Source organism: Rhamphochromis longiceps, linkage group LG10 (genome assembly GCF_057381845.1).
Source record: "Rhamphochromis longiceps isolate RC_006_pf linkage group LG10, R_longiceps_female_GT1.1, whole genome shotgun sequence".
Lineage (NCBI taxonomy): Eukaryota > Metazoa > Chordata > Actinopteri > Cichliformes > Cichlidae > Rhamphochromis > Rhamphochromis longiceps.
The window spans coordinates 7395118-7420995 of NC_140566.1; the positions used below are offsets into that span (position 1 = coordinate 7395118).

Sequence of the window (25878 nt, forward strand, 5' to 3'; positions counted from 1 at the left end):
CAGTGTCCTTCGCCCTACCAGGCTAAGTAAACAGTCTACCAGCCAACCCAGGTGGCCTTATAATGGGAAGGAACAGTCAAAACACAGTCGTTATCAGGGAGTTTTTGTTCGGCTCCAGCCTTAAGCCCACAGCTGGCGCCGAGGGGATATCCGCATTATCATGTTGATGTTGTTGATTTTTCTTTTATGCGAATAACTCATGAGAATTTTAAAGCTGTTCTTTAACACTCCAACACTGGTCTCTCACTCTCCCGTTGGAGAGCCGCGAGCTTCTCCATGATGTTGTCAAACTTGCACTCCGTGGTCTTGTCATTCTTGTGCTCAGAGAGCCGATTCTGAGAACTCACGACTGCAGTGAGCTGCTCCACGATGTAATCCAACTTTCGCTCAGAGGTGTTATTCTGAGGGAACTTCCCCTTGATGTAATCCAATATACGCTCGGAGGTGTTATTCTGAGTATTCACGGCAGCCGTAAGCTTCTCCAAGGTCTTAACCATGCTGCATTCAGTGAGCTCTTTCTGAGAAGTCGCGCCTCGTCCCATCGTTTCAATCCCAGCGGGCAGCCTTGGGGGGGTTTAAACAGCTGGTTCCGCTTTCTTAATTCTCCGATAAGCCAGGGCCAAGCCAGCTCCGATCAGCAAGAACCCTGTTATCATGGTTCCGAATAGGTAGATATCTTCAGCGTCCTCGATCGACAGTCCCGCCAGGCACACGATCCTCCATTTCTGCCACCCGTCCATCGTGTATCCGGCAGGGAAAGTCCCTCCAGGGCACTCGGGCTCTCCCAAGCCCAGACTTCTCGTTGAGAAAAGGGTGTCAATAGCATTCAGAGACCAGTTGATCAAATCCATAATTCTCTTTTAGGTTTTAGAGAACAGACTGTGAGAGAGTGTTCCAGGGAAAGTAATACACATGAGACAAGACAAGGACACAAGAGGCTAAGCAGGGAAGATAAGGGGAAGGAGGAGAGGAGAAAAGTGCAACTGCCTTCGCCGAGAGCCAAACGAGAAAGAGTAATTTAGCAGTATTTTTCATTAAGCATATAATTTCAGATCATAACCATTTTCCATTCATACTGACAAAAGTCTGCAGTAGGGTAATGGTTACTTCCTTGTGAAGCAGTTTCTAATTCTTTTCAGTTTTATCAGGAGGACATTTTTGGCTAGTATTTTCCATGATTTTACAAATGTCTTAAAAGAATATGTTTTGCTCATATACCTTCCTCATAAAAATGTTTTTTTTATTTGCATAAAAAATGCAAAACTTATTTTGTGATATTCTTGGAATTTTGAGAATATTAGAAGATCCTGTTCCTATCATTTCAATACATTACACAATATATGTAATTCAGTATAATAGTGAATTAAAGTGTTTGTTATGAAAAATGTCATGTTAAAAAAAATCCACTTGTGTAGAGAGATATAAATTGCTACTGGATGCACTATCACTGCTTTATTTTGATTCTGTAAAACCTCATAATTATCTCTAAGACAATGTGTTTTTTTCAATGTAGTTGAATTATCTCTGCTCATCCTACACTGTGTTCAGAGCCACCTTAGAAACTAAGTATAGTATAATCTGTTAGATTATTAGATTTTTGCAAACCGAAGCTGAGGTATAGCCCTTTAATCAGTCAAAGGGTCACACTTGTTACCCATCCTGAGAGAAGATTGAGATGTCAGGACTTGGCTTGAGGCTAACTGCACATAATGTCTTTCAGATGAATTTACTGTTTATATTGTAAGGAAGCTGATGCTGATGCTCACTATAAATAAACATTCATAAATTTAAGCAGAAAACATCACTATGGCCACTATTAGCCAAATTAGCCAACTGTGTCAGATAGGAAGCTGTTGGAGGTATATGAAATGGTGGTGGTCAGAGGGCCCGGTGGCGCCAGTGTCCGGCAGCTGTGTGCTTAGGGTTATTATCCTGTTGAAGATAAACCTTTGCCACATTTCAAAAGCCAGAGCACTTTGAAGGAGGCCGTCATCAAGGATGTCTCTGTAGATTGCTGCTGTCATTTTTTCCTCAACCCTGACTAATCTCCCAGTTCTGCTGCTGATGCTGGCACCACGATGCTTCACTGTAGGGATGGTATTAGCCAGGTGGTGAGCAGTGCCTGCTTTCCATGACACACGGGATTCAGGCCAAAAAGTTAAATCTTTGTTTAAGAGAGACCTGTCATGAGGAATGATTTCCGTCTGGCTGCTCTACCATACAGGCTTGATCGGTGAAGTGCTGCAGAAATGATACTCCTTCTATCCCAACTTGCTCAGACTGGCCAAGTAGCTAACAGTCCCGGTGTTTCAAAATCTTCCTATTATGGATGATGGCGGTCACTGTGCTATACCCCCACCCCAAGTTCTGTGACTTGATACAGTCCTGTCTTGAAAATCTACAGACAACTCCTCTGACCTTTCTTGCACTGTCATCAAAGGGACCTTATATAGACAGGTGTGTGTCAGGGTGCAACTGAGCTCAGTTTTCGGTGTCATGCAAGAATTACACTTCTGAATTTTAAGCAAACTTTTTCCACTTTGTTGTTATTGGATAATGTATGTAGAATTTTGAGTTGAAAAATGAATTTACATTTACATTTTACAATAAGGCTGTAACATAACACATTGTGGAGGAAGCAAAGCACTGTGAATACTTTTCTCTTCCTCTGGGATTAATGGTACAGTCCAAATTACGGTTACAGTTGTGTCATTTTAAAAATGCGATGTAAAAAGGATGACTTAAAAAACAAAAAAACAAATACATTAAACATTGGGCACCAAATTCTGTAAATTTTCAAAATGCCCGAAATGCCAGTTTTGTGTGGATTTTTTTTATCCACAGTTTTTTTTTTTTTTACCCTAATAGAAGATAGTGTTTAAGGCAATAGCTTCACATTTTCACAGATACACTGTTGGATATTTTTCAGAAAATGAAATTTAAACTGTGAATCATATATTTTGTTTTAATATGTTAAAACGATATGTTATGAATTAATTAAATTCACATACAGTGGGGCAAAAAAGTATTTAGTCAGCCACCGATTGTGCAAGTTCCCCCACTTAAAATGATGAAAGAGGTCAGTAATTTGCACCAGAGGTACACTTCAACTGTGAGAGACAGAATGTGAAAAAAAAATCCATGAATCCACATGGTAGGATTTGTAAAGAATTTATTCGTAAATCAGGGTGGAAAATAAGTATTTGGTCAATAACAAAAATACAACTCAATACTTTGTAACATAACCTTTGTTGGCAATAACAGAGGTCAAACGTTTACTATAGGTCTTTACCAGGTTTGCACACACAGTAGCTGGTATTTTGGCCCATTCCTCCATGCAGATCTTCTCGAGAGCAGTGATGTTTTGGGGCTGTCGCCGAGCAACATGGACTTTCAACTCCCGCCACAGATTTTCTATGGGGTTGAGGTCTGGAGACTGGGTAGGCCACTCCAGGACTTTCAAATGCTTCTTACGGAGCCACTCCTTTGTTGCCCGGGCGGTGTGTTTTGGATCATTGTCATGTTGGAAGACCCAGCCTCGTTTCATCTTCAAAGTTCTCACTGATGGAAGGAGGTTTTGGCTCAAAATCTCACGATACATGGCCCCATTCATTCTGTCCTTAACACGGATCAGTCGTCCTGTCCCCTTGGCAGAAAAACAGCCCCATAGCATGATGTTTCCACCTCCATGCTTCACAGTAGGTATGGTGTTCTTGGGATGCAACTCAGTATTCTTCTTCCTCCAAACACGACGAGTTGAGTTTATACCAAAAAGTTCTACTTTGGTTTCATCTGACCACATGACATTCTCCCAATCCTCTGCTGTATCATCCATGTGCTCTCTGGCAAACTTCAGACGGGCCTGGACATGCACTGGCTTCAGCAGCGGAACACGTCTGGCACTGCGGGATTTGATTCCCTGCCGTTGTGGTGTGTTACTGATGGTGACCTTTGTTACTTTGGTCCCAGCTCTCTGCAGGTCAGTCACCAGGTCCCCCCGTGTGGTTCTGGGATCTTTGCTCACCGTTCTCATGATCATTTTGACCCCACGGGATGAGATCTTGCGTGGAGCCCCAGATCGAGGGAGATTATCAGTGGTCTTGTATGTCTTCCATTTTCTGATGATTGCTCCCACAGTTGTTTTTTCACACCAAGCTGCTTGCCTATTGTAGATTCACTCTTCCCAGTCTGGTGCAGGTCTACAATACTTTTCCTGGTGTCCTTCGAAAGCTCTTTGGTCTTGGCCATGGCGGAGTTTGGAGTCTGACTGTTTGAGGCTGTGGACAGGTGTCTTTTATACAGATGATGAGTTCAAACAGGTGCCATTCATACAGGTAACGAGTGGGGGACAGAAACGCTTCTTACAGAAGACGTTACAGGTCTGTGAGAGCCAGAGATTTTCCTTGTTTGAGGTGACCAAATACTTATTTTCCACCCTAATTTACGAATAAATTCTTTACAAATCCTACCATGTGAATTCATGGATTTTTTTTTTCACATTCTGTCTCTCACAGTTGAAGTGTACCTCTGGTGCAAATTACTGACCTCTGTCATCATTTTAAGTGGGGGAACTTGCACAATCGGTGGCTGACTAAATACTTTTTTGCCCCACTGTATATGGTAAAGGGGCTGATTCTTATATAGCGCTTTTCTACTCTCCCGGAGTACTCAAAGCACTGTATATAACATGCCATATTCACCCAATCTCGCAAGCACTTTCTTTATACATAGTGCTTTCTAACTACAGTCACACATTCATACGCTGACAGATGCATCAGAAAGTAACTTGGGGTTAGTATCTTGCCCAAGGATACTTGACATGCAGCCTGGAGGAGCCAGGGATCGAACCACCAACCTTCCGATCAGTAGGGTACCTGCTCTACCTCCTGAGCTACAGCCACCCCCTTGTGATTTGGTGTATATTGTATTATGTATACAATAGCAATTATGTATGTATTAACACTAAATCACGAGAGTTCTGTTACAGGGCTTTATAATCTAAGGTAGAGACCCCGAAGTAATAGAGAGAGAAAGCCCCCCACAATTAAACGTCCCTCTATGAGCAAGCACTTGACGACAGTGGGGAGGAAATACTGCCTTTTATCAGAAAGAAATCTCTGGCAGTACTATAAGGTCTTGAAGATAAAATCAGTCCTGGTTATTCAATGCATTGTATGTGAGGAGAAGGATTTTAAATTAAATTCTGAATCTAACAGGGAGCCAATGAAGGGAATGCTCTCTCTTTCGCTGCAGCATGTTGGATCAATGGACAGCTTTTCAGGGAGTTTTTAGGACAAGCCTAGTCCAGCCGAGAAGTAATAAATGCAAAAACTAGTTTTTCAGCTCTATGACAGGATGTTTCTAATTTTAGAGATACTTTACAACTACATGAGCAGTCCTGAACTGGTCATGTGTGTGCTCAATAAACTGGCAAATTACAGCAGGATTTTCCTATCCTCGGTCAGAAGGCACAGGTGACTTATATGATGAAAGAGGGGGTCTACAGCAATGATAATTAGGGTTCCTTTAATCCAAAACATCTCCAGAAGTGAATTCGTATGAGTATATGTATGTGTGTGGTTCTGTAAAATAACAGAAATTACAATTAGCAAACAATTAAAGTCAACCTAACTGGTCTAAAAAATACAGAAAGGGTTGAACAGAAAGTCTAATTCGAAAATGACTAAACCCCACCCCCTGGTGGACACAAATGGGCTGCTGCACAGGGATAGACTCCATCTTTACTTTGGGCAGCTCAGTTCACAAGGGTAGCGCCATTTTGGTCAAATCAGCATGAATATACATTGTCTCGTGGCTACACAAACCGCTGGAAAACTCTATAAAAGCATCACCCAATGTACATAGGTAAGTATTTGATAAGTTACAACCATAGAACAAACAAATACAAGGCACTTACTTATCATTCACGCACACGCACGACACATGTTCAGTACAACAGCCCAGCTCCACCAGCGCTATCACGGTGAACCAGCGCAAACTCAAACAAAGGATGGGAGGAATGTACCATCTTAGCAGTGGTTAGAGGGTGTCCGTGGAACAGTCTATATACACAAATCACAGGGGTTTTATACAGCCGCCCCCTAATGTGTATAGCACATTAGTAAACATTAAAAAACCCATGTGAATATGACTAAGGACATTCAGCTGACAGTTCAGGTAAAGTGATAAGTTTTGACATAGGCCGTTGGTATTTATGTTTCCCAATGGCGACTTCAGCTACTCGCACCTGTCCATCCGGGCTGGGAAACACGTGTGTTACCTGTCCTACGGGCCAGGAAGCCCGTGGGAGCTGATAGTCCACCACCATGACAGTCTGTCCCACTTTCAAAGGTGGAGTAGTCTGGTTCCACTTCTGGTGAGGCTGCAGTCCAGGCAGGTAGCGCTGAATGAACTGAGTCCAGAACTGGTCCGCTATGACTTGGCTGTGACGCCATTTCCGCCTTCCAAGTTCTTCTCTGGTGCCATAAACTGCCTGGGGAAGGGAAGCATCGCGCCGCCCCATGAGCAACATATTTGGCGTGATTGGATCAACATCTGCAATATCCGAGGAAACGTATCCCAGTGGCTTGGAATTAAGTATGCCCTCTACTTCAATAAGAACAGTAAGCAACAAATCCTCTGGCACCGCTTGACCTTTGAGAGCAACTTGAAGTGCAGATTTGACTGAACGGATCTCCCGTTCCCAGGCTCCCCCAAAATGTGGAGCATGCGGAGGGTTGAAGTGGAAAATGATGCTCTGTTCACTGAGCTCCTGCAGTCGTGGCTCCATCACTTTGAATGCCTCCTGCAGCTCTCTGTCTCCTCTGAAATTGGTGACCTGATCACTCAGTATTTCAAAAGGTTTTCCTCTTCAAGCAATAAATCTGCGCAGAGCCATGAGAAAGGAGTCAGTGTCCATACCAGTGAGAAGGTCGAGGTGAATGCAGCGGGTCGTAAGGCATTTAAATATAATTCCCCACCGTTTCTCTTGTCTCCTACCTACTGTATCTTTATAGTGAAAGGGCCAAAACAGTCAATTCCTGTGGACCAGAATGGTGTCTGATTTAATCGCAAGCGGGTAGCAGGGAGATCAGACATCTTCGGTGAAACAGGCTTGGCTCTCCACTTCTTACACTCAAAACAGCGATACTGATGCTTCCTTATGGCCTGTCTGCCTCTTAAAATCCAATACCTGCGTCTCAATTCGGCAAAGACACGTTCTGGGCCAGGATGCAGGAGACGTGTATCCTAGTCTTTGATGATGAGCTGAGTAGCAGGATGGTCTGGTGACAACACGATAGGATGCAGAGTGTTAACATCCATCTGCTCTGCTCGCTGGAGACGTCCACCTACTCGTATGAGGCCAAGCTGACTGTCATATTTGGGAGAAAGGTTGCTCAGTCTGCTGTCTTTGTACACCTCTTTCCCAGATTTAAGTGTGTGTACTTCAACAGGGAAGCTATCTTGTTGTGCCTGTTTGAGAATTTGAACTTCTGTCTCTAAGCGTTGTGCCGCTGACATAGGGAGGACAGCCGCCCCGTGAGAAGACAGGTAGGTGGCCTGCACCAAATCAGCCCAGGTGTTGTATGCAGGATCAGACTGTGCCAAATCTGTAGTGACATAGGCACAGAAAGCTGATTTCTTTAACTCAGTATTATCTTCAGTGTCTGTACTCACAGTAGGTCGTGCTGGCCACTGCTCAGATGCTTGTCTCAGGAAGGGGGGCCCATCCATCCACTGGCTAGGTTTTGACAGCTCACGTAATGGTTTTCCCCGGGTGATGTCATCTGCTGGGTTCAAAGCCGAGGGGACATACCTCCAGCTGGCGGCCTCAGTCAGCTCCTGTATTTTGGCAATACGAGTACCTACAAACACTTTATAGTGGCAGGACTCGGACTAGATCCAGTTCAACACAGTGGTAGAATCGGTCCATAAAGTAGTCTCACTAATGGGCAGAGTAAGCTCACTGAGGAGGAGTCTAGACAGTTGTGCACCAGCCAGTACGGCACACAGCTCTAAACGGGGAATTGACAGTTTCTTGCGGGGAGCTACACGTGATCTGGCCATGATAAAGGCAGTGTGGACCTCATGTTCTGCCGATTTAAATCTCAAATATGCCACTGCTCCGTAAGCACACTCTGACGCATCACAGAATACATGCAGCTGGAAAGTTCCCTCTTGGGTTGCTGGGGCTGTGTAGCATCTAGGCAGACAGATTTCTTGTAGATACTGTAGCTCACTCACCCACTCTTGCCACCGTTGGAGTAACTCGCCCTCGATGGGATCATCCCAGTTCCTGTCGTTCTGCCACAGACGTTGAACAATAACCTTTGCCCGGGTCGTGAAGGGGATGATGAAACCCAGTGGGTCGTATTGAGAGGCGAGGATGCTGTAGATGTTTCTCATGGTTGACTCCTGAGGAACCACTGGCTGACATCTGTAGGCGATCTGGTCTGTGGAGCAGTGCCATGCCAAGCCTAAGGTTGGTTCTTGGGGATGTGGTTGGTGTTCAGTCAACCACAGCTCGCAGGTAGGGGACTTTGCTTCAGAGGGGAGATGAACAATGGCCTCTGGGTAGTTACTGGCCCACTGTCGGATTTCGAAACCACCAGTAGATAGCAACTCTCTGATGATAACATCGACAAGTGGTCGTGCCTGCGAAGCAAAGGGCAGAGATTGCAAACAGTTATCGACATAAAATGAGTGCAGCACGGAGTCTAGTACTTGTTCATTGCCATCTTTATGATCCTGCACATGGCGCTGAAGGGCATACGTGGCACAACAGGGGCTGCATGTGGTTCCAAAGGGCAGGACACACCACTCATAAATGTCCGGGCTCCGATCTCTTTCCATATCTCTCCACACGAATCTCAGCAGGGGCCGGTCATGCGAAAGAAGCCGCACCTGATGGAACATACCTCGTATGTCCCCACTCACAGCAACAGGGTGCTCCCTAAATCTCAACAGGACACCTATAAAGGATGGACCGAGAGTTGGACCTGGTAGCAGCTGATCGTTAAGGCAGTCTTGCCTGTATTGGAAGGAACAGTTGAAAACTATCCTAGGTTTATTGTTATGATGCACAATATGATGGGGAATGAACCAGGATTCATCTGTGCGGTTTGCCTCTTCAGGAGTGAGTTTTCTTACATAACCTGCTTGTTCCAGTTTGTGTATTTCTGCATTGTACACAGCCACTAGATCAGGATCTTTAATCAGGCGCTTCTCTGTGGACCGAAGGAGAGCCATCACTGCCATGGTCAGTTCGTAGTTTAGTGGAGTCTCTGCGGCGGAGCAGAGGAGTAGCATAGCGAGCTATTCCATCCACCTGTACACGTTCTGTGGTTTTCTTCAGTAACTCCAGTGCCTCTTTGTCTTGTTTAGAGCGAGTTACCTCTTTCTCTGATCGAAAGGGGAGCACATCTAACTGCCACAGCTTCTCAACGTTCTGTCTTAGCGCTTGAGAGGGAGTTGGTAACAGGGATGTGTGCAGACATGAAGCTTCAGTAGGTAGATGTAGAAAGGTAGCCGGTCCCTGGATGGCCCAACCGAGGTTAGTGTTGACAGCAACAGGGCTGCCTAGTGGACCAACTTTGACAGGTGACAGAGGGGTGATGAGCTGGACATTATCTGAGCCTATAAGAAGCATAGGCTGCACATCCTTAAATGCTTTGATGGGAACGTCGGCCAGATGTGGATATCTCTGACGGAGTATGTCCACTGGACAGGATTGTTTTGCCAGATTAAGTTCTTTAGCAGTAAAAACACGTCTGATGTGATGTTTGATTTGGGGAGAGCTGGGTGCGCTTAGTTCAAAAGAAACGCATGCGCCTTGTAACTGTGACACCTCCTGCCTGATGGTTCATAGTTTGAGGGACTCCTCTGTGATATTTAACCCCTGGAGGGTCTTGGGTCGATTTGTGGCTATTTTCAAATTTTGATTACCTGCACAGTGTTGAATGGAATATAGCGAAAGTCTGCAAAAAAAAGTTCGGTCACATTTACTGTTAAAATTTCAGTATGACTTCCGGAAATTAGCTTCAGTGGCTAAGCTATCGATAAACTTACGCTATCGGACCTAGTGGTCGATTTGTGCCCCATTGAAACCCATTATAAACGCTATTTTTCACGGCAAAAAAATTACGGTCAAATCGATCGTGATCGGTAATGCTTCCGCTTCCGCTTGCAGTACTGGCCTTAGAGTTGTAATTTTTTTATTTGTCCACCGGGTGGCGCCCTTGCTCCACATTTGACCCGGGGCTGGAAAACAGTGGGCTGCTTAAAGAGACCTGCGGGGAATGAAGCGTCATTTCCGGCGTGCTGCAGCGGCTTCGCCCGCTGATCGGGCGGGACAATTTTCGGCCCCAGGACCGTTTGAGGTTGGATTTTTTTTTTTTAATCAACAGGAAATGACGTATTTGTTGTGACGTGGTACTGGATGTGTGTGTTGGAAAAAGGGGTCCGACGCAACATGCCCCGGTCATCGTCGCGAGTCAACCCGGGAGCATGCACCGATTCCGGCCTAGAGGAGGAGCATTTGCCGCCTGGAGACCATTTTCTGGTCCGGAAAAAAAAAATAAAAGGCGATCGAAATGAAGGTTGGTGCCAATCTTTAGTCCATCTAAAGGCCTAATTATAATAACAATCAAATATTACTTCAAATGTTTTTTTTTTTAAATATTTCGTTTTGTTTCGGGGGGCTAAAAAAAACGGTGCGCACATGTAATTAAACTGCGATTAAAAGGGTTAAAACCCCCGAAATATAATTAAAACTTTACATGGATAGTTCAGGGAGAAGTAGTTTTAAAAGATTGGCTAATTTAAAGTGGAATAAAATATTAATATATAAATTTTTTATAGCACTTTTTGGGCGTGGTCGATTTGTGGCTCTAGGTCTGATAGCGTATGCATTTTTCTAAGATCCTCCAGGGGTTAATTGCAGGTAATGAACCGCTGCAGATAAAACAATAGTCCACTCTGATCCGTCGTCAAGAATGGCGTAGGTGGACAGAGATCGCCCATTATTGTGGAGGGTAACTGGGACCACTTTAAGCATGACTCTGCCTGAGTGAGTGACTTGGGCCAAATGCACCATGCTGGAGGCTGTACTCAATGTCAGGATACTCTTGTTTGAGCTGGAGAATTATTAAGAATTATGGACTTTAAAGTCTTATTCAGACACTTCACCAACCCGTCAGTCTCTCTGGATGCCGACTCAGGAGATAACCTGAAACACCTTTCGATAGTGAATTGCCCCAATTTTCAATTTTCATCACTTAGCCAAAGCCTAATTTCACAGTGTTGTCAGAAGACTGCTCAAGGGGAAAATCTTCCATGAAGTAAACCATCGGAACTGGGGATGCCCCTGAGAGACTTCCAATTTCCTCCTGCCTGGAGAGTGTTGGAGGAATTTGCATCACCGCTGAACACAGCACAGACATATGTGCCTACCAGTTGTGTGCACATCCCTAAACAATGCCTCATCGGTTTATTAAACTGGAACCATTCCGTTCCCAGAATTAACCGATGTTCCAGAAGGGAGCTAACTGCAGCCTTGACTCTTTTCCCTTGGATTTGGTGGACTAAGATCTATGTGGAACCCTTCTGCCAACATATCCACCACTTCCAGGTTCGCTGACCAACAGAGACCCACTCTACCAGATCTGTTTGTCCCGGGAGCCCCACAAACTGTTCCAACATGGCTAAATCCAGCAGCTGTGTTCCCGTCTCAATCGGCCAGGGCCCGATTGAGACGATGCAGCAACCACCTGGCTCCTGCATCTCAGAGCTGTTGCATGTAGGTGAAGGGTCAATCCTTAAACTATATCCCTCTTCCCTGGAGTTGCCCTGCAGACATTTGTGAATTTGCCCCACAATACCTGCCACTGTCTGGGCCTCCCTCAAAAAAAGGGACAGCATCCGCAACATCCATTCTGCCACTAGACACTGGCACACCTCAACTGTGGCCATGAACATCTCCAGAAATGACTGCTATTTACAGAACACTGTTATAAAATATATCATTGTCTTTGTATTTCCTGAACCTTATTAGTGAATGCCATTGAGATGTTTTGTCCTTTAATAAGAATTAATCACAAACATTTTTTAGATTTTAGATTTTTACATTACAGTGTTCCCTCATTTATCGTGGGAGCTATGTTCTAAAAATAACCCATGATAGGTGAAATCCACAAAATAGCCAGCTTTATTATTTACAATTATTATAGATGTTTTCAGGCTGTAAAGCCCCTCACTACACACTTTATACACTTTTCTCAGACAAGCATGAACATTTTTACACTTTTCTCTCTTGTTTAAACGCTCTGAAAGTTCAAACCTTTGTAGAAAAATAAGTCCAGTATTATAGAATGAAACCAAAGATCAAACCCTGTTTTCAGGTCCACAACATGGGAATAGAGTAGCTGCGAGAGAATTCAACATTAATGAATCAATGGTACGGAAGTAGAGGAACCAAGAAGAATGAGTTGAGTGAAGTTTGACTTATCTGACTGTTTTGTGTCGGTTAATGCGCCTTATGGTCCGAAAAATACGGTAACTTCTACCTTCCTTTAGCATGTCCAGAAGTCCAACTTTTTGTGCGATGATTAGCATCTTCCTCTGCCTTTTGGATGCTACCGCCGGTGCTTTTGACAGTGCAAAACATTTCGTCCACATTGTTTTCATTCAGAAACGTTTTTCAGCGCAGAGCTGTGTTCATGAAAACTCGGACATAAGGATATCAGTCTTCTTTTATCTTGTGGTAACTGTGAGAGCATATGGACTCTCCTCCTTTCAACAAATTGAAGGCTTCAGTAGTACCAACAAAACTGAATATAAACTCAAATCTATGGAATTCACATAGTAATATAGATTGCATTTTTTGGGGTCTTTTGGGGTCCGTCTAATGTCCCAAGTTTGCTTCATTTTTTATACACATTGCCAGAGAGCCCCCTATAAAACACAGCCCAAACAGCTGATTAGTTACACACCCATGCACATTTATTCTTAATTTCACTTGAAAGAAGTTTTACTTTAATATTTCTATTTTTGCTGTTGAGTTGCATTCATCATCTTGTCAGTGCAGTAAACATTCTGCCTGAGAGGTCAATAAATCTACTGGTTGTTACCTTATATAGCACTTTTGTACTCTACCTGAGCACCAGTGGTGCTTTATATACACTGAACAAAAATATAAACGCAACACTTTTGTTTTTGCTCCCATTCCCCATGGGATGGACGTAGAGACCTAAAATTCATTCCAGATACACAATATAACCATCCCTCCCAAACAGTGGTCACAAATCAGTCCAAATGTGTGGTAGTGGGCACATCTGCTATATTGAGATAATCCATCCCACCTCACAGGTGTGCCACATCAGGATGCTGATCTGACATCATGAGTAGTGCACAGGTGTACCTCAGACTGCCCACAACAAAAGGCCACCCTGGAATGTGCAGTTTTTTGCGCTATTGGGGGTCTGGGGACCCAGAACCGGTCAGTATCTGGTGTGACCACCATTTGCCTCATGCAGTGCAACACATCGTCGCATGGAGTCTATCAGATTGTCAATTGTGGCCTGTGGAATGTTGGTCCACTCCACTTCAATGGCTGTGCGAGGTTGTTGGATATTCGTGGGAACTGGTACACGCTGTCGTATACGCCGGTCAAGCACATCCCGAACATGCTCAATGGGTGACATGTCCGGTGAGTATGCTGGCCATGCAAGAACTGGGACATTCTCAGCTGCCATCTACCCTGAACAATGTGAACCATGATTCATCCGTGAAGCGCACACCTCTCCAACGTGCCAGATGCCATCGAATGTGAGCATTTGCCCACACAAGTCTGTTACGGCGACGAGCTGGAGTCAGGTCAAGACCCCGATGAGGACGACGGGCATGCAGTTGAGCGTCCCTGAGACGGTTTCTGACAGTTTGTGCAGAAATTGTTTGGTTGTGCAAACCAATTGTTCCAGCAGCTGTCTGGGTGGCTGGTCTCAGACGATCTTGGAGGTGAACCTGCTGGATGTGGAGGTCCTGGGCTGGTGTGGTTACACGAGGTCTGCGGTTGTGAGGCCGGTTGGATGTGCTGCCATATTCTCTGAAATGCCTGTGGAGACGGCTTATGGTTGAGAAATGAACATTCAATGCACGGGCGACAGATCTGGTTGACATTCCTGCTGTCAGCATGCCAATTGCACGCTCCCTCATTGCTTGTGGCATCTGTGGCATTTTGCTGTGAGACAAAACTGCACATTCCAGGGTGGCCTTTTGTTGTGGGCAGTCTGAGGTACACCTGTGCACTACTCATGATGTCAGATCAGCATCCTGATGTGGCACACCTGTGAGGTGGGATGGATTATCTCAATATAGCAGATGTGCCCACTACCACACATTTGGACTGATTTGTGACCACTGTTTGGGAGGGATGGTTACATTGTGTATCTGGAATGAATTTTAGGTCTCTACGTCCATCCCATGGGGAATGGGAGCAAAAACAAAAGTGTTGCGTTTATATTTTTGTTCAGTGTAAAATGCTCCATTCACACCATCATCCATTATCTATGCGCTTTCTATCTCAACATTCACACGCCGATGGATGCATCGGAGAGCAACTTGGTGTTAGTATGCTGCTAAAGGATATTTAGGCATAGAAAGTATTTGGTTCATGCAATGTTTGTGTTATCTTTACTGTGTTGTTGAAATTTTAGGCTACCTCATTGTTTAGGTTTACCAGTTGCTGGGTAAAAGATGTTGCATATTGCTCACAGTCTTATCCTCACTTATGTTCATAAACATGTTGTTTGTTCCAGAATGCTTAATGTTTAATATTTACTGCCTCTGTGTATTTTCCTTTTTGTAATTTACACTGTTAAAAAAATCTTAAAAAAATGGTAATATTCCAGCAGCTGGGGTTCCAAAATACTACTGTAAAATAACAGAAAATAACTTCCTCATAAAAATACGGTTATTTCCAGTAATGACAATACAGTTTGTTGCGCTAATTTCACATGGGATCTTGCCTTTTCAAGTGGTTTTAAACATTAAATTAGGAACATGTTAATGTGATTAAACAATGAAATTATCTATAAATAGGAAAAAAAATAAATCCTAAAAAAACGGTAGTATTCCGGCAGCTGGGGCGCCAAAATACTACTGTAAAATAACAGAAAATAACTTTCTCATGAAAATACAGTTATTTTCAGTAATGAAAATAGAGTTTGTTGCGCTAATTTTACATGGGATTCTGCCTTTTCCAAGTGCTTTTAGACATTAAATTAGGAACATTTTAACGTGATCAAACAATGGAATTACCTATAAACAAGGTCAATGAATGTGGCAATATGAATCATAATATGTAAATGTACAGAAATATACAGTTAACAGTTAGTTTAAATAATAATGGATTGCATGCCCTGGGACAGACTGTCAGAGGCGAGGCTGCCATATCGCACAATCGGCCCCTCTGGCTATCACCAGTAGGCGGTAGGTGAAGAGTCTTGACCACGGACACAATACCGAGAGTGTCCGAGCCGGGGCTCAAACCGGCAACCTTCTGATCACAAGGCGAACTGCCAACTCTTGAGCCACGATCGCCCTAAATAGCAATGATAATAAAACTTATGTGATGTAACACAAGCTTATAGGAATCATGTTATATACTTTTCCATAGCATTACATTTGAATTCAACAGTTCAATCTTTCAAATAACGGACAGATATTTGTGAAATCATGATACATTTGTGAATGTATTTTAACAATCTAAATATGCATATGTACAGACAGATACATTTAATAGTCATGAAAATTATGTTTTATTGCATTACAGTGATTTAACGTTAATGTACATTTGAAATGTGAAATCACAGTCTATTTACATAACTTTAATGATATTCTAGAAGAACAGAACAAAACTGTAAACTGTAAACTGCACACTAAAATACTTTTATATTAGGATTTTTTCCTACAGTAAAGCCATACCCGCGATCTTGTGGTTGTTAGTTCACATTCATTGGCCGATGCTTAGCGTCATGTTATTATGTGTCCCAACATCCAATGGCATGTCACGTTGTTTTCATGGCCACACCCTCACCCCAGGTGCAGAGGCCTATTTCTGTTTAGGAATGTTGTGAATACTTTGAGATTTATATTAATTGCAATTCCTACCTCTACATTTATTTTTTAAAATATATAATTAGCACAGCGTTGGCCGTGCAATGTTTTATATGTTTTTTTTTAGTTTTTATTCCTATTAATTATATTTTCACTTGTTACCTCTGAATTATTGAATCAGACCCAGATGACATGGAATTTTCAGCAAAATTATAAATCAAATACTCCTTTAATTATTGATTATTCTCATTACTGTTCGATCATTTTATATATTTTTCCATAGTTTTACATTTGAATTTCACAGATCATTCTCTCACATAACAGACAAATATTTGTGAAATTATGATACATTTCTGAATGTAGTTTTACAATCTAAATATGTACAGAAAATATATTTAAAAAACAAGTAAATTGTGTTTTACTATATTTACAGTGATGTTATGTTATTTTACCTTTGACATATAAAATCACAGTCTACTTATGTAAATGTAATGATATTCTAGAAAGACAGTACAAAACTGTAAAATATACAGTAAGATACTTTGACATTACTATTTTTTGTAACAGTGTAGTTAATGCATTTGGCATCTTGGGAACATTTGAATCAATTTTTTTAATTGCTGAATATTAGGTTTTAAACTATGTCAGGGTATAAGATACTGTTGTGTTTAAGTAACTTTGCTGATTTGACTGCAAGCCCAGTGTCTAAAGGCCCACTGTGGCTAATCACAGTCACCACATACATTTGGTAATTTGCACATTTATATCAGTAAAGATGCATGTCTGGATATCTAACTTATATCTCACAATCCTGTATGTGACTTTTACGACTTGGTTCTTTTGCAGGACAATAGTGCCATGGAAAGTCTTCCGTCAGTGCCTTCATGACATACATCCCATCAGCAGCGGTCTGGAGGCTATGGCTCTCAAATCCACCATTGACCTCACCTGCAATGACTACATTTCTGTGTTCGAGTTTGACATCTTCACACGCCTCTTCCAGGTTGGTCAATATCAAGTAAATTAATTTCCAACTACTTAATCTGATTATTTTGACTCATATGACCTTTTACTTTAGACTGTAGTTTGGTTTTATTTCACTTACTTCGGCTTATCCGGGCAGGGGCAGCAGTCCAATCAAGGACACTGGTGCCACAGTTTGTCAATCTCTTGTTTCTTACTCCCTTCTTTCATAACCAAGACACTGAGATACCCAAACTCATCAACTTGTGCCAGCAAGTCATCCCGGACCTGGAATGATCACTACACCCTTTTCCGGCTGAGGACCATGGCCTCAAATTTGGACTTGTTGATCCCCATTCCTGGCACATCTGTGCACTGGAGGCCGCCACCTGATGAACACAGCCACATCATTTGCAAAATTCAGTGATGAGATTCTGAGGCCTCCAAAGTAGAAGCCTCCCACCACATGGTGGGAGGCTTCTACTACTACTTCTACTACTTCTAAAAAAATCTGTCCATAAAAACTTATGAACCAAATCTCTGGAAAAGTGCAGTTCTAGGGGAGTCCAACACACATTGAAAGCGAGTCCGACTTATTGCCAGCAAATTGGACCAAGCTCCTGCAGTAGTCACATAAGGATTGAAAAGCTTTGTAGCAACAACCCAGACAGGTACCACTCCAGATCTCCATGCGATATAGTCCGGACATGTCAACCAGGACAACCTTAAAACATCCAGAGCCTTTTGGAACTCAGGGCGAACCTCATCCACCCCAGGGACCTGGCCACCAAAGGAACTGGTTAACTGCCTCAGTGACCTTGTCCCTAGTGAGGGGCGAGTTGTCCCTCTCATTCACAGACTGCTTCCTCTATGGAAGAGGTGTCAGTGGGATTGAGGAGGTCCTCAAAGTATTCCTTTCACCACCTAACTGTATTCCCACTTGAGATCAGTGAGTAGAGCACCACTTTCCCTCCCTGAGTTGCCGAATAGTTTACCAGAATTGCTCTGAGACAGACCAAAAGTTTTTTTCCATGGCTTCACCAAACTCCCCTGAGTTTTTGCTTCAGCTACCACCCCGGGCTGCATTCCAGTTGGCCTTCTAGTACCCGTCAGCTGTTTCCCAGCTTAGTCCCACAGGCTAACCAAGTCCAATAGGACTCCTTCTTCAGCTTTGATGGGTCCCTTCACCTCCAGTTTCCAACATCTGGTTCGGAGATTACCACCATGACAAGCACCAAGAACACCCTCACCCAATGACTCCAAGAAGGCTGGGTGCTCTGAACTGTCGTTAGGCCCATAAGCACATACAACAGTCAGGACCCGTTCTCTAGCCCGAAGGTACAGGGAAATGGCCATCTTGTCCAATGACACGAACCCCAGTGTACAAGCAGCAAAACGAGAGCATACAAGAATACCTACCCCTGCCCATTACGTGTCACCAAGGGTAACTCCAGACTATAACAGAGTCCCGTGACTTTTCAGGAGAATGGTTCCAGTGTCAGAGTCGTATGTTGAGGTGACCCTGACTATATTTAGTTGGTATCTCTCAACGTCACGCACTTGCTCAGGGTCCTTCCCTATAAGAGAGGAGTTCCGTGTCCCAGTAGTCAACCTCAATAGCTGTAGATCGGTTTGCCAGGGCCCCCGCCCTTGATCCTTACCCATGACACAATGCACCTGACACCCCCAGTGCCTTCTGTGGGTGGTAGGCATACAGGAGGCTAAGGCTAAGTTCCGGCCACCGGATGGTCTATGTCAAGTTCCCTCCACAAATCTGACTTAAGGAGGGTGATTGAATATTTTCAATTTAATTCAACTCAAATTGTTTATTGTCATGTGTACAAAGAAAAGCATTTCTCTGTGCAATGAAATTCTTTCTTTGCTGTTCTGAGTCTGATAGCAGTGGGGAAGAAGGCGTTGTTGAGTCGGGATGTTCTGGATTTCACACTTCTAAAACCGTCCCGATGGCAGAAGTGTGAACAGTCCGTGTTGGGGGTGTGTGGGATCTTTGAGGATGGAGCCAGCTCTCCTCTGGACTCTGCGATGGTAGATGCTCTGCAGAGAGGGCAGCGCAGTCCTGGTGATCTTCTCCGCAGTTGTTATCACTCTCTGCATGCGTTTGCGGTCCATAGCAGTAGTGCTGCCATACTATGCAGTGATGCAACTTGGTCAGTGTGCTCTCGGAAATGCAGCTGTAGAAGGTGCTGAGGATCTTGGCCGACATACCAAATTTCCTCAGCCTCCTCAGGAAATACAGCCACTGCTGAGCCTTCATGACCAGCTGTGTGGTGTTCAGTGTCCAGGTGAGGTCCTCAGTGATGTAGATGCCTAGGTATCTAAAGCTGCTCACCCTCTCCACTTAACGCCCCCAGATAAACAGTGGCTGGTGAGCCCTCCTCTTCTTTCCCGTGTCCACTATCATCTCTTTGTCTTATGAGTGTTGAGGGTTGAGGTTGTCTTCACACCATGACACCAGACCGGCCACCTCTCTCCTATAAGCCGCTTCGTCCCCTCCAGTGATGCGACCAATCACTGCAGTGTTGTCCGCGAACTTCAGTATGGTGTTATCCCTATTGGAGGCGACACAGTTGTGGGTCTACAGGACTGAGGACGCAACCCTGTGGAATGCCAGTGTTTGTAATAATGCTGGCTGAAGTCCTGTTGCCGATCCTGTCGGACTGGGAAAGTCCTGTAGCCAGTCACATGGGTGATCTGGGGGATCTGCAGTCCAGTTTCCTTGGTATACAGAGTGAGTCTGCAGTCCCTGGTGTCTACCTGGGCGAACAATGACTTGAAACTCCGGTGGAAGGGTAAAGTCCAGAAGATTGTGTGAGTTACCGAAGTCCAGTAGTGTCTGTCTCGGCTATGTTAACAGTGCACAACACTTATCTAGTGCAAAAAGAACAAAAGCAAACAACAACAAACAACAAGTCGGCATCCGAGAGCAGAGCAAGCAAACATGTCTGCCTCGTGGGGCGCCATGGTTTTGCCTCCTTTATGGATTTCTTTTTAAATCACTCTTTGTCTGGTCCCTCAGCAAGGAACAGTAGGGATGGGTGAAGGAAATCTCCGTCATCCGTAGATCGAGTTTCCTCCTAAGGCGTGGGCACCAATAAGCAGAGTTCATCCTTTAACATATAACAAAATTAAAATATTCTCATGCATGATCAACGGTTAATCACGGTACCGGCCGGAGTACCGGGAGCAGTTTGGAAGAACAAGAAGACGCGGAGACTGTCCTAGGTTGTCATTCCAAACTGACTCAACTTTATTCACAAGTACAACAGTTTATATAGAGGAAAAAGGTTCGTGTGTCAGCAGATTCTCAGTTCAAACCGGTACAGACCAAATAAGGAAGCGTCTTCCTGCCCTCTGAGCAAAGAAGTATCCTTTGTATAGTTCAGCTACAATTTATGATCATCCCAGCGAAATACACTCCTAGACATAGAATACAGAGTTCTTTCATTAGTGAATTCTGAAACAAACCACCTGGCCTTTAACGAGCCTTTTCTAGGAGATAAAGAAGGGAGGATGGGAGTAAGGGAGTGATCTCTGTGGTGTTTTCGACCTTGAGGTACCATCCTGTGATTCTTACACATTAATTCTTGGGTCACAGAGAAAGAGAAAAACAACTAGTAAATGGGCCTTATTGAGTAACAGTTTTCCTGTATAATATCACTATAAAACAATATCCTGTAAATGCTACCATGGTATCAAAATATCACAACAATGGGTATCGTTTAGGTTTTATCCGATACCAGTACCAAACTGGTACTTTTGAAACGGTGCTGGTGTTTAAACGGTGCTCGAACCGGTGCTTAAAAAATGAAGAACACAAACTTTGTCCAAAAACCTCTCATGTTTAGCTGTTTTTTTTGTAAAAAGATAACAATGTTAGCCTTTTCTGCAGCTATAGGGGATTTATGGTATCACTCTTGGCTGGAAGCAGTGCTTAATCAATGGAAAAAACACCAACTTTGTCCAAAAACCTCTTATGTTTAGCTGTTTTCCACTTTTTCTTTGGTCATTTTAGCCTTTTTGGCCAGGGTGAAGGGAGTATCTGCCATCAAACAAGAAGACAGCCGCATGTAACTATGACGGTGTTTGCTAGTTCACCTTAAATGCATTAATTTAATAACGTGGTTAGCTTACTCAACGTAAATTACACACGGACAACATTAAGCTACTGACCCAGAGAAGAACGGCTGCTGCTGCCATCATCATCCGTCATCATTCCTGCTACACTGGCAGGGCTAGGGGCCAGGACTCTCCTCTTCGGGTTTTTGGGGGATGTTGCTAACTCCGGGACCGATAACAGGAACCACACCCGCAGTAGATGTGCACGGTGTGAGGTCTCGCAGCAAGCTATCAAATACGGCGCATTTCTCGGCTTTTAAAAAAACGCTATGCGTCGCCAGGTGTTTCAACAGATTCAAGGAGTTACCTCCTTTGCACAGTATCACCTTAAAGCACTTGTTGCAGGCTGCTGAGTTTGCATCTTTTGCTGTGAAGTACAGCCAGACTTTGACCGCTTCGCCTTGGGCATTTTTAATCTGTAGCTCTGCTCTAAAAGAACGTACGTACCTGGCCCCGCCTACTACGCTTGCAAAGGTAAAATGATTGGCTGGAATCCAAAGTGTCTGACATCTCAGGAAAAAAAAGCACCGAAATAAAGCACCGAAATGTGCGCTGCTTTACGGTCTGGTTACTAACGTTTATGTCAGAACCGTCAGATAGCCGTACCCATCCCTAAGGAACAGTTTACCTTGAAGAGGCAACGCAATGAGTGTATGCTGTTATACATGACCCAACTTCCGTTTACTTTATGTTTACAATATAAAACATTAATACTTACAAAAACTGCATAACCACAATAACATGTTTTTTTTTTTTCAGCCTTGGGGATCGATTCTGAGGAACTGGAATTTCCTAGCGGTGACACACCCTGGCTATATGGCCTTCCTTACTTATGATGAAGTCAAAGCTCGACTGCACAAGTACATCAACAAGCCTGGCAGGTATGTAATCCTTCAATTTCAGCATGCAGAAAGGGCTGGATCACAGAGGGTCTCAGGATGAATGGATACTGTCATTGCTTCCTTAACTTGTAAAAATTTTATTTTGCCATTTGTTCTGTCCCTGTTACTTATTTTACCAAGCTGTAGAGCGGACTTTCCAACTGCTATGACACTTCTGCTTAATGCAGTTAACTCTAATTTAGCTTATTTCGGCTTAGAATGCTCAAAAATACTGGCATAAAGAATATGACACAAAATATGGCACAGAATTTTAACCAGGTTTGTACTTTGAGCATTTGTGACTTAATATTCATAGTATGAACACAGAATTTGCATTAAAGCTAGTTTTCAATGAGTCCTGCTGGTCCCTTTGTTTCAGCTGGGAAAGTTTCTATCGTATATCGTTTATATCGCCCACCCCTAATAGGACCTTCCACTTCTGTCCCCATTGGTTCTCCTCTTTTAAGCCACAGCCATCAGTGACTGTGTCTCCTTACACCTTTAACACCTAATAAGCCAAAGGCTTTAGATAGAAGTTGATCAGCAAAACACTTTATTCAACCTCTAAAAGGAAACTCCTTGCTCTGTCTCCAGGTTGTTGTCAACCAATGACTTCAGATTTATGTGTGACAAAACAGTTTTCTAGAAGTACTGCCTCATATTTCCAGTTTGTAAATAATAAATAAAAATATTTTTACACCCCTTTTTACTAGTGGTTTGTTCATTCAGTCAAGTGTAGTAGTGTAGTGTTCCCACACAGTACTAATCCCTAGACTTGTAGTCAAGACCGCCTAATCCGAGACCAAGACCGAGACCAAGTCGAGACGAGACCAAGACCAAGACCGAGACAAAAAAAGTATTTAAACTGCAGCCAGATGCTGCTTCGTTTACAGGTGTCAGGCATATTTATGTGTTTTTGCTTTCGCACAGCCCTCCTCACCGCTGTCTACTGTCTCACTCACTTACTGAGAGGACAGACACACGCTGCACTTGACTGTCGCATCTCTCACCCTCTCTGTTTTTCACATAATGATATTATCCTATATCCTTGCATGTGATTGGCCACAATATGGAGGGATTGGAGCATAGCTGAGCCACTGTGTGAGAGCTGAGCAGCGAAAGGAAATTAAGTGAGGGTAGAAATGACTGAAAGATTATTAGGCTCCTTTTTGAGTTTTGTTCAAAAAAGAATGACTTCATGTAGGAAAAATATATATATGTCACATATGCAGGACGCCTTAAACTATTTTTTTAATTAAGCAGCAAGGCAGAACAAAGTCAGGGCTGTATCAAGACACAGGGACTAAACCCCAATTCAACCAGACCCAGAACTGATCCGGAATTAAAACGGGACTACAACAGTTCAAAATCAGGACTACTTGGGACTTAATCAAAACAGAACCAGAATCAAAACTAGATGATAGTAGCACTAAAAATCATCATAGATCTGCACTACACTTATTTTTTAATTCTACCAAAGTAAACTATTTAGATTCAGAAAAGTTTATATAATTATTTAGCCTTGTTGTGCAAACAAGCCTGCATAACTTAATAAATATAGAATTTGAAAAGTAACAAATGGTATCTAAAAAGTTACACTAGGTACTAGATACATATTCTGATGAGTTTTGGCAAACAACCATTTGACTAACATGTGTCTCACCTGCTCTTGTTCCATCTCTGTTCTGTCCTCATTCTCCTCTCTCTCTCCCTCTCTGCTCCTCTCTCTCCCTCTTTGTGCTGACAATCAAGCCAAACACCAACATCATCAAATATACAGTGGAAACCAGATATTTACATGCTCTTCAGATAAAAACACAAACACTTTTTCAATTGTAACATCAAATCACACTAAATGTTTATTTTTTTAGATTGATAAATATAAAAACATATTTGTTAACTTTAAGAGTAAAGAGAGAAATTGTCTGTATTCCTTAATTGCAAATGGACCCAAAATGTATACAAAATTGAGCCACGCTTATGGAGGTCCACAATTCTTTTCCTGGTGTTTTGGTTGACATCTCTTGATTTTCCCATGTCAAAGAAACAGGCTCTGTGTGTTGGGGGGCCTTATATGCATCCACAGGTGTGCCACCAATTTACTCACATGGACTCTACTAACCTATCAGAAGCTTCTTAAGCTCAGAATGGAATCGCCTGGCGTTTTCGTATTAATTAACTTAGTGTATATGTACTCCTAAATTTGATGAAAGTGATTAAAATAGACAGCGCTGTCTCTCTTTATTCTGACATTTAACTAATTCAAAGATATTTCAACATTTATTTATCTAAAACAAAACAAGTTTACTCTAAATTCATGTTTAACAGTAAAAAGAAAAGTTTTTATGTTTTCTCCCTAAAGTGTATGTTGATATCTGGTTTCAACTGTGAATATACTGCTGTGTATTGAAATTCCTCTTGTTTTGCATAGAAATATACTGAACAACATACAAAGCATAATATATAAAATAACATCTACCTGAGTTTTGTCTTTGAAAGAAGCTCCTTATGTCCATTGTTGTGTTCATCAGTACACAACTGAAACCGATTTAGAGAGTTTGTTTAGCCGTGGAGGGTAACAACTGAAAATATGAAATGTAAGCTAAGACTCTCTAAAAAATTTGCATTGTTGTTCGGCTTTTTATTTATCTATTTGTTGATTCACTCGAAGAGCAAGTAACGCAACCAAGTGATCAGTTTGATATCAATCTTTTGTGATACACCGTCATATTTACATTATTTGTACAGTACGAATGATTTGCTTTGGTACCTGGTCAAACTTAAGCTCTCCTCTGTCTGCAGCAAACTCGCAGGCAGCAGCTTCTCCCCCCTCACTCACATGGGTGCTGTGCTCCTAGTGCCTGAACTCTGTGCTTCTTGTATTGTTTTTGTTTTATACAGTTGTCAGTCAGGCATCTAACTAACAAATTACACTCCAAAAGGACCCCATGCTTCTGAAAAAATGACCCGGGCTTAAGCCCAGTAAGCCACCCCCTCGCTCCGCTGATGGTTGACTCCAAATCTCCCGAACACTATGTCGATTTGAGAACGCAAGACCGAGACCAAAGTCACTCGAGACCAAGACAAGACCAAGACAAAAGTCAGTCGAGACCAAGACGAGACCAAGACCACGTAAAAGTGGTCTCGAAACCGGTCTCGAGACCAAGACCGGTCTCGAGAAATCCAACTCTACTAATCCCTAAGCAAAATATTAACTGAAACCAAAACCTCAAGACAATGATCAAGACAAACAAAGCTCTTTATTGTCATTATATATGTACAACACAATTATGGGTGTTCCACACAAGCTGTGTGGAAATAAAATATAAATGGTAAGACAGTAGGAATAAATAACAAACTATATATATATATATATATATATATATATATATATATATATATATATATATATATATATATATATGTATATATATATATATATATATATATATATATATATATATATGTATATATTAGGGTTGCAACGATACACAAAATTCACGGTTTGGTTCGGTTCGATACTTTGGTGTCACGGTTCGATATTTTTTCGATACAAAAAAAAATGTTCATGCCTTTTTAATTTGTCATTTATTACATTTTCACGGCACATTCCGCACCACATCTCTGTGCGTTCATCATTTGTTTGAAGCCAGCTCACCTCCTGCAACTACTTTTCCAAGAATACGTGCTTCTTTTGTGGTTCGGACTCCTGACATTTCTTTGGAGGTGGAGGAACATCACAGTAATTGCTTAAAGGAGCTTCTTCGACATCTTTAAGAGTTCT

General features: G+C 42.7%; 1 protein-coding gene and 1 pseudogene across 8 annotated transcripts in view; one reads left to right on the plus strand and one right to left on the minus strand.

Moving 5' to 3' along the window:
• The window catches only part of cblb (Cbl proto-oncogene B, E3 ubiquitin protein ligase), a 171778-nt gene that overhangs the window by 14662 nt on the left and 131238 nt on the right, over positions 1–25878 (plus strand). For all 8 annotated transcript variants that reach the window (XR_014913509.1, XM_085420008.1, XM_085420005.1 and 5 more), the window contains 2 exons: positions 16960–17116; positions 21973–22094. Coding sequence is in view for 7 of the 8 variants with exons in the window: in XM_085420008.1 (XP_085276134.1) it covers positions 16960–17116; positions 21973–22094 (279 nt within the window). In the remaining variant the exon portion in view is untranslated. The remainder of the gene's footprint in view (positions 1–16959; positions 17117–21972; positions 22095–25878) is intronic.
• On the minus strand, positions 222–851 carry LOC146660250 (uncharacterized; annotated as a pseudogene).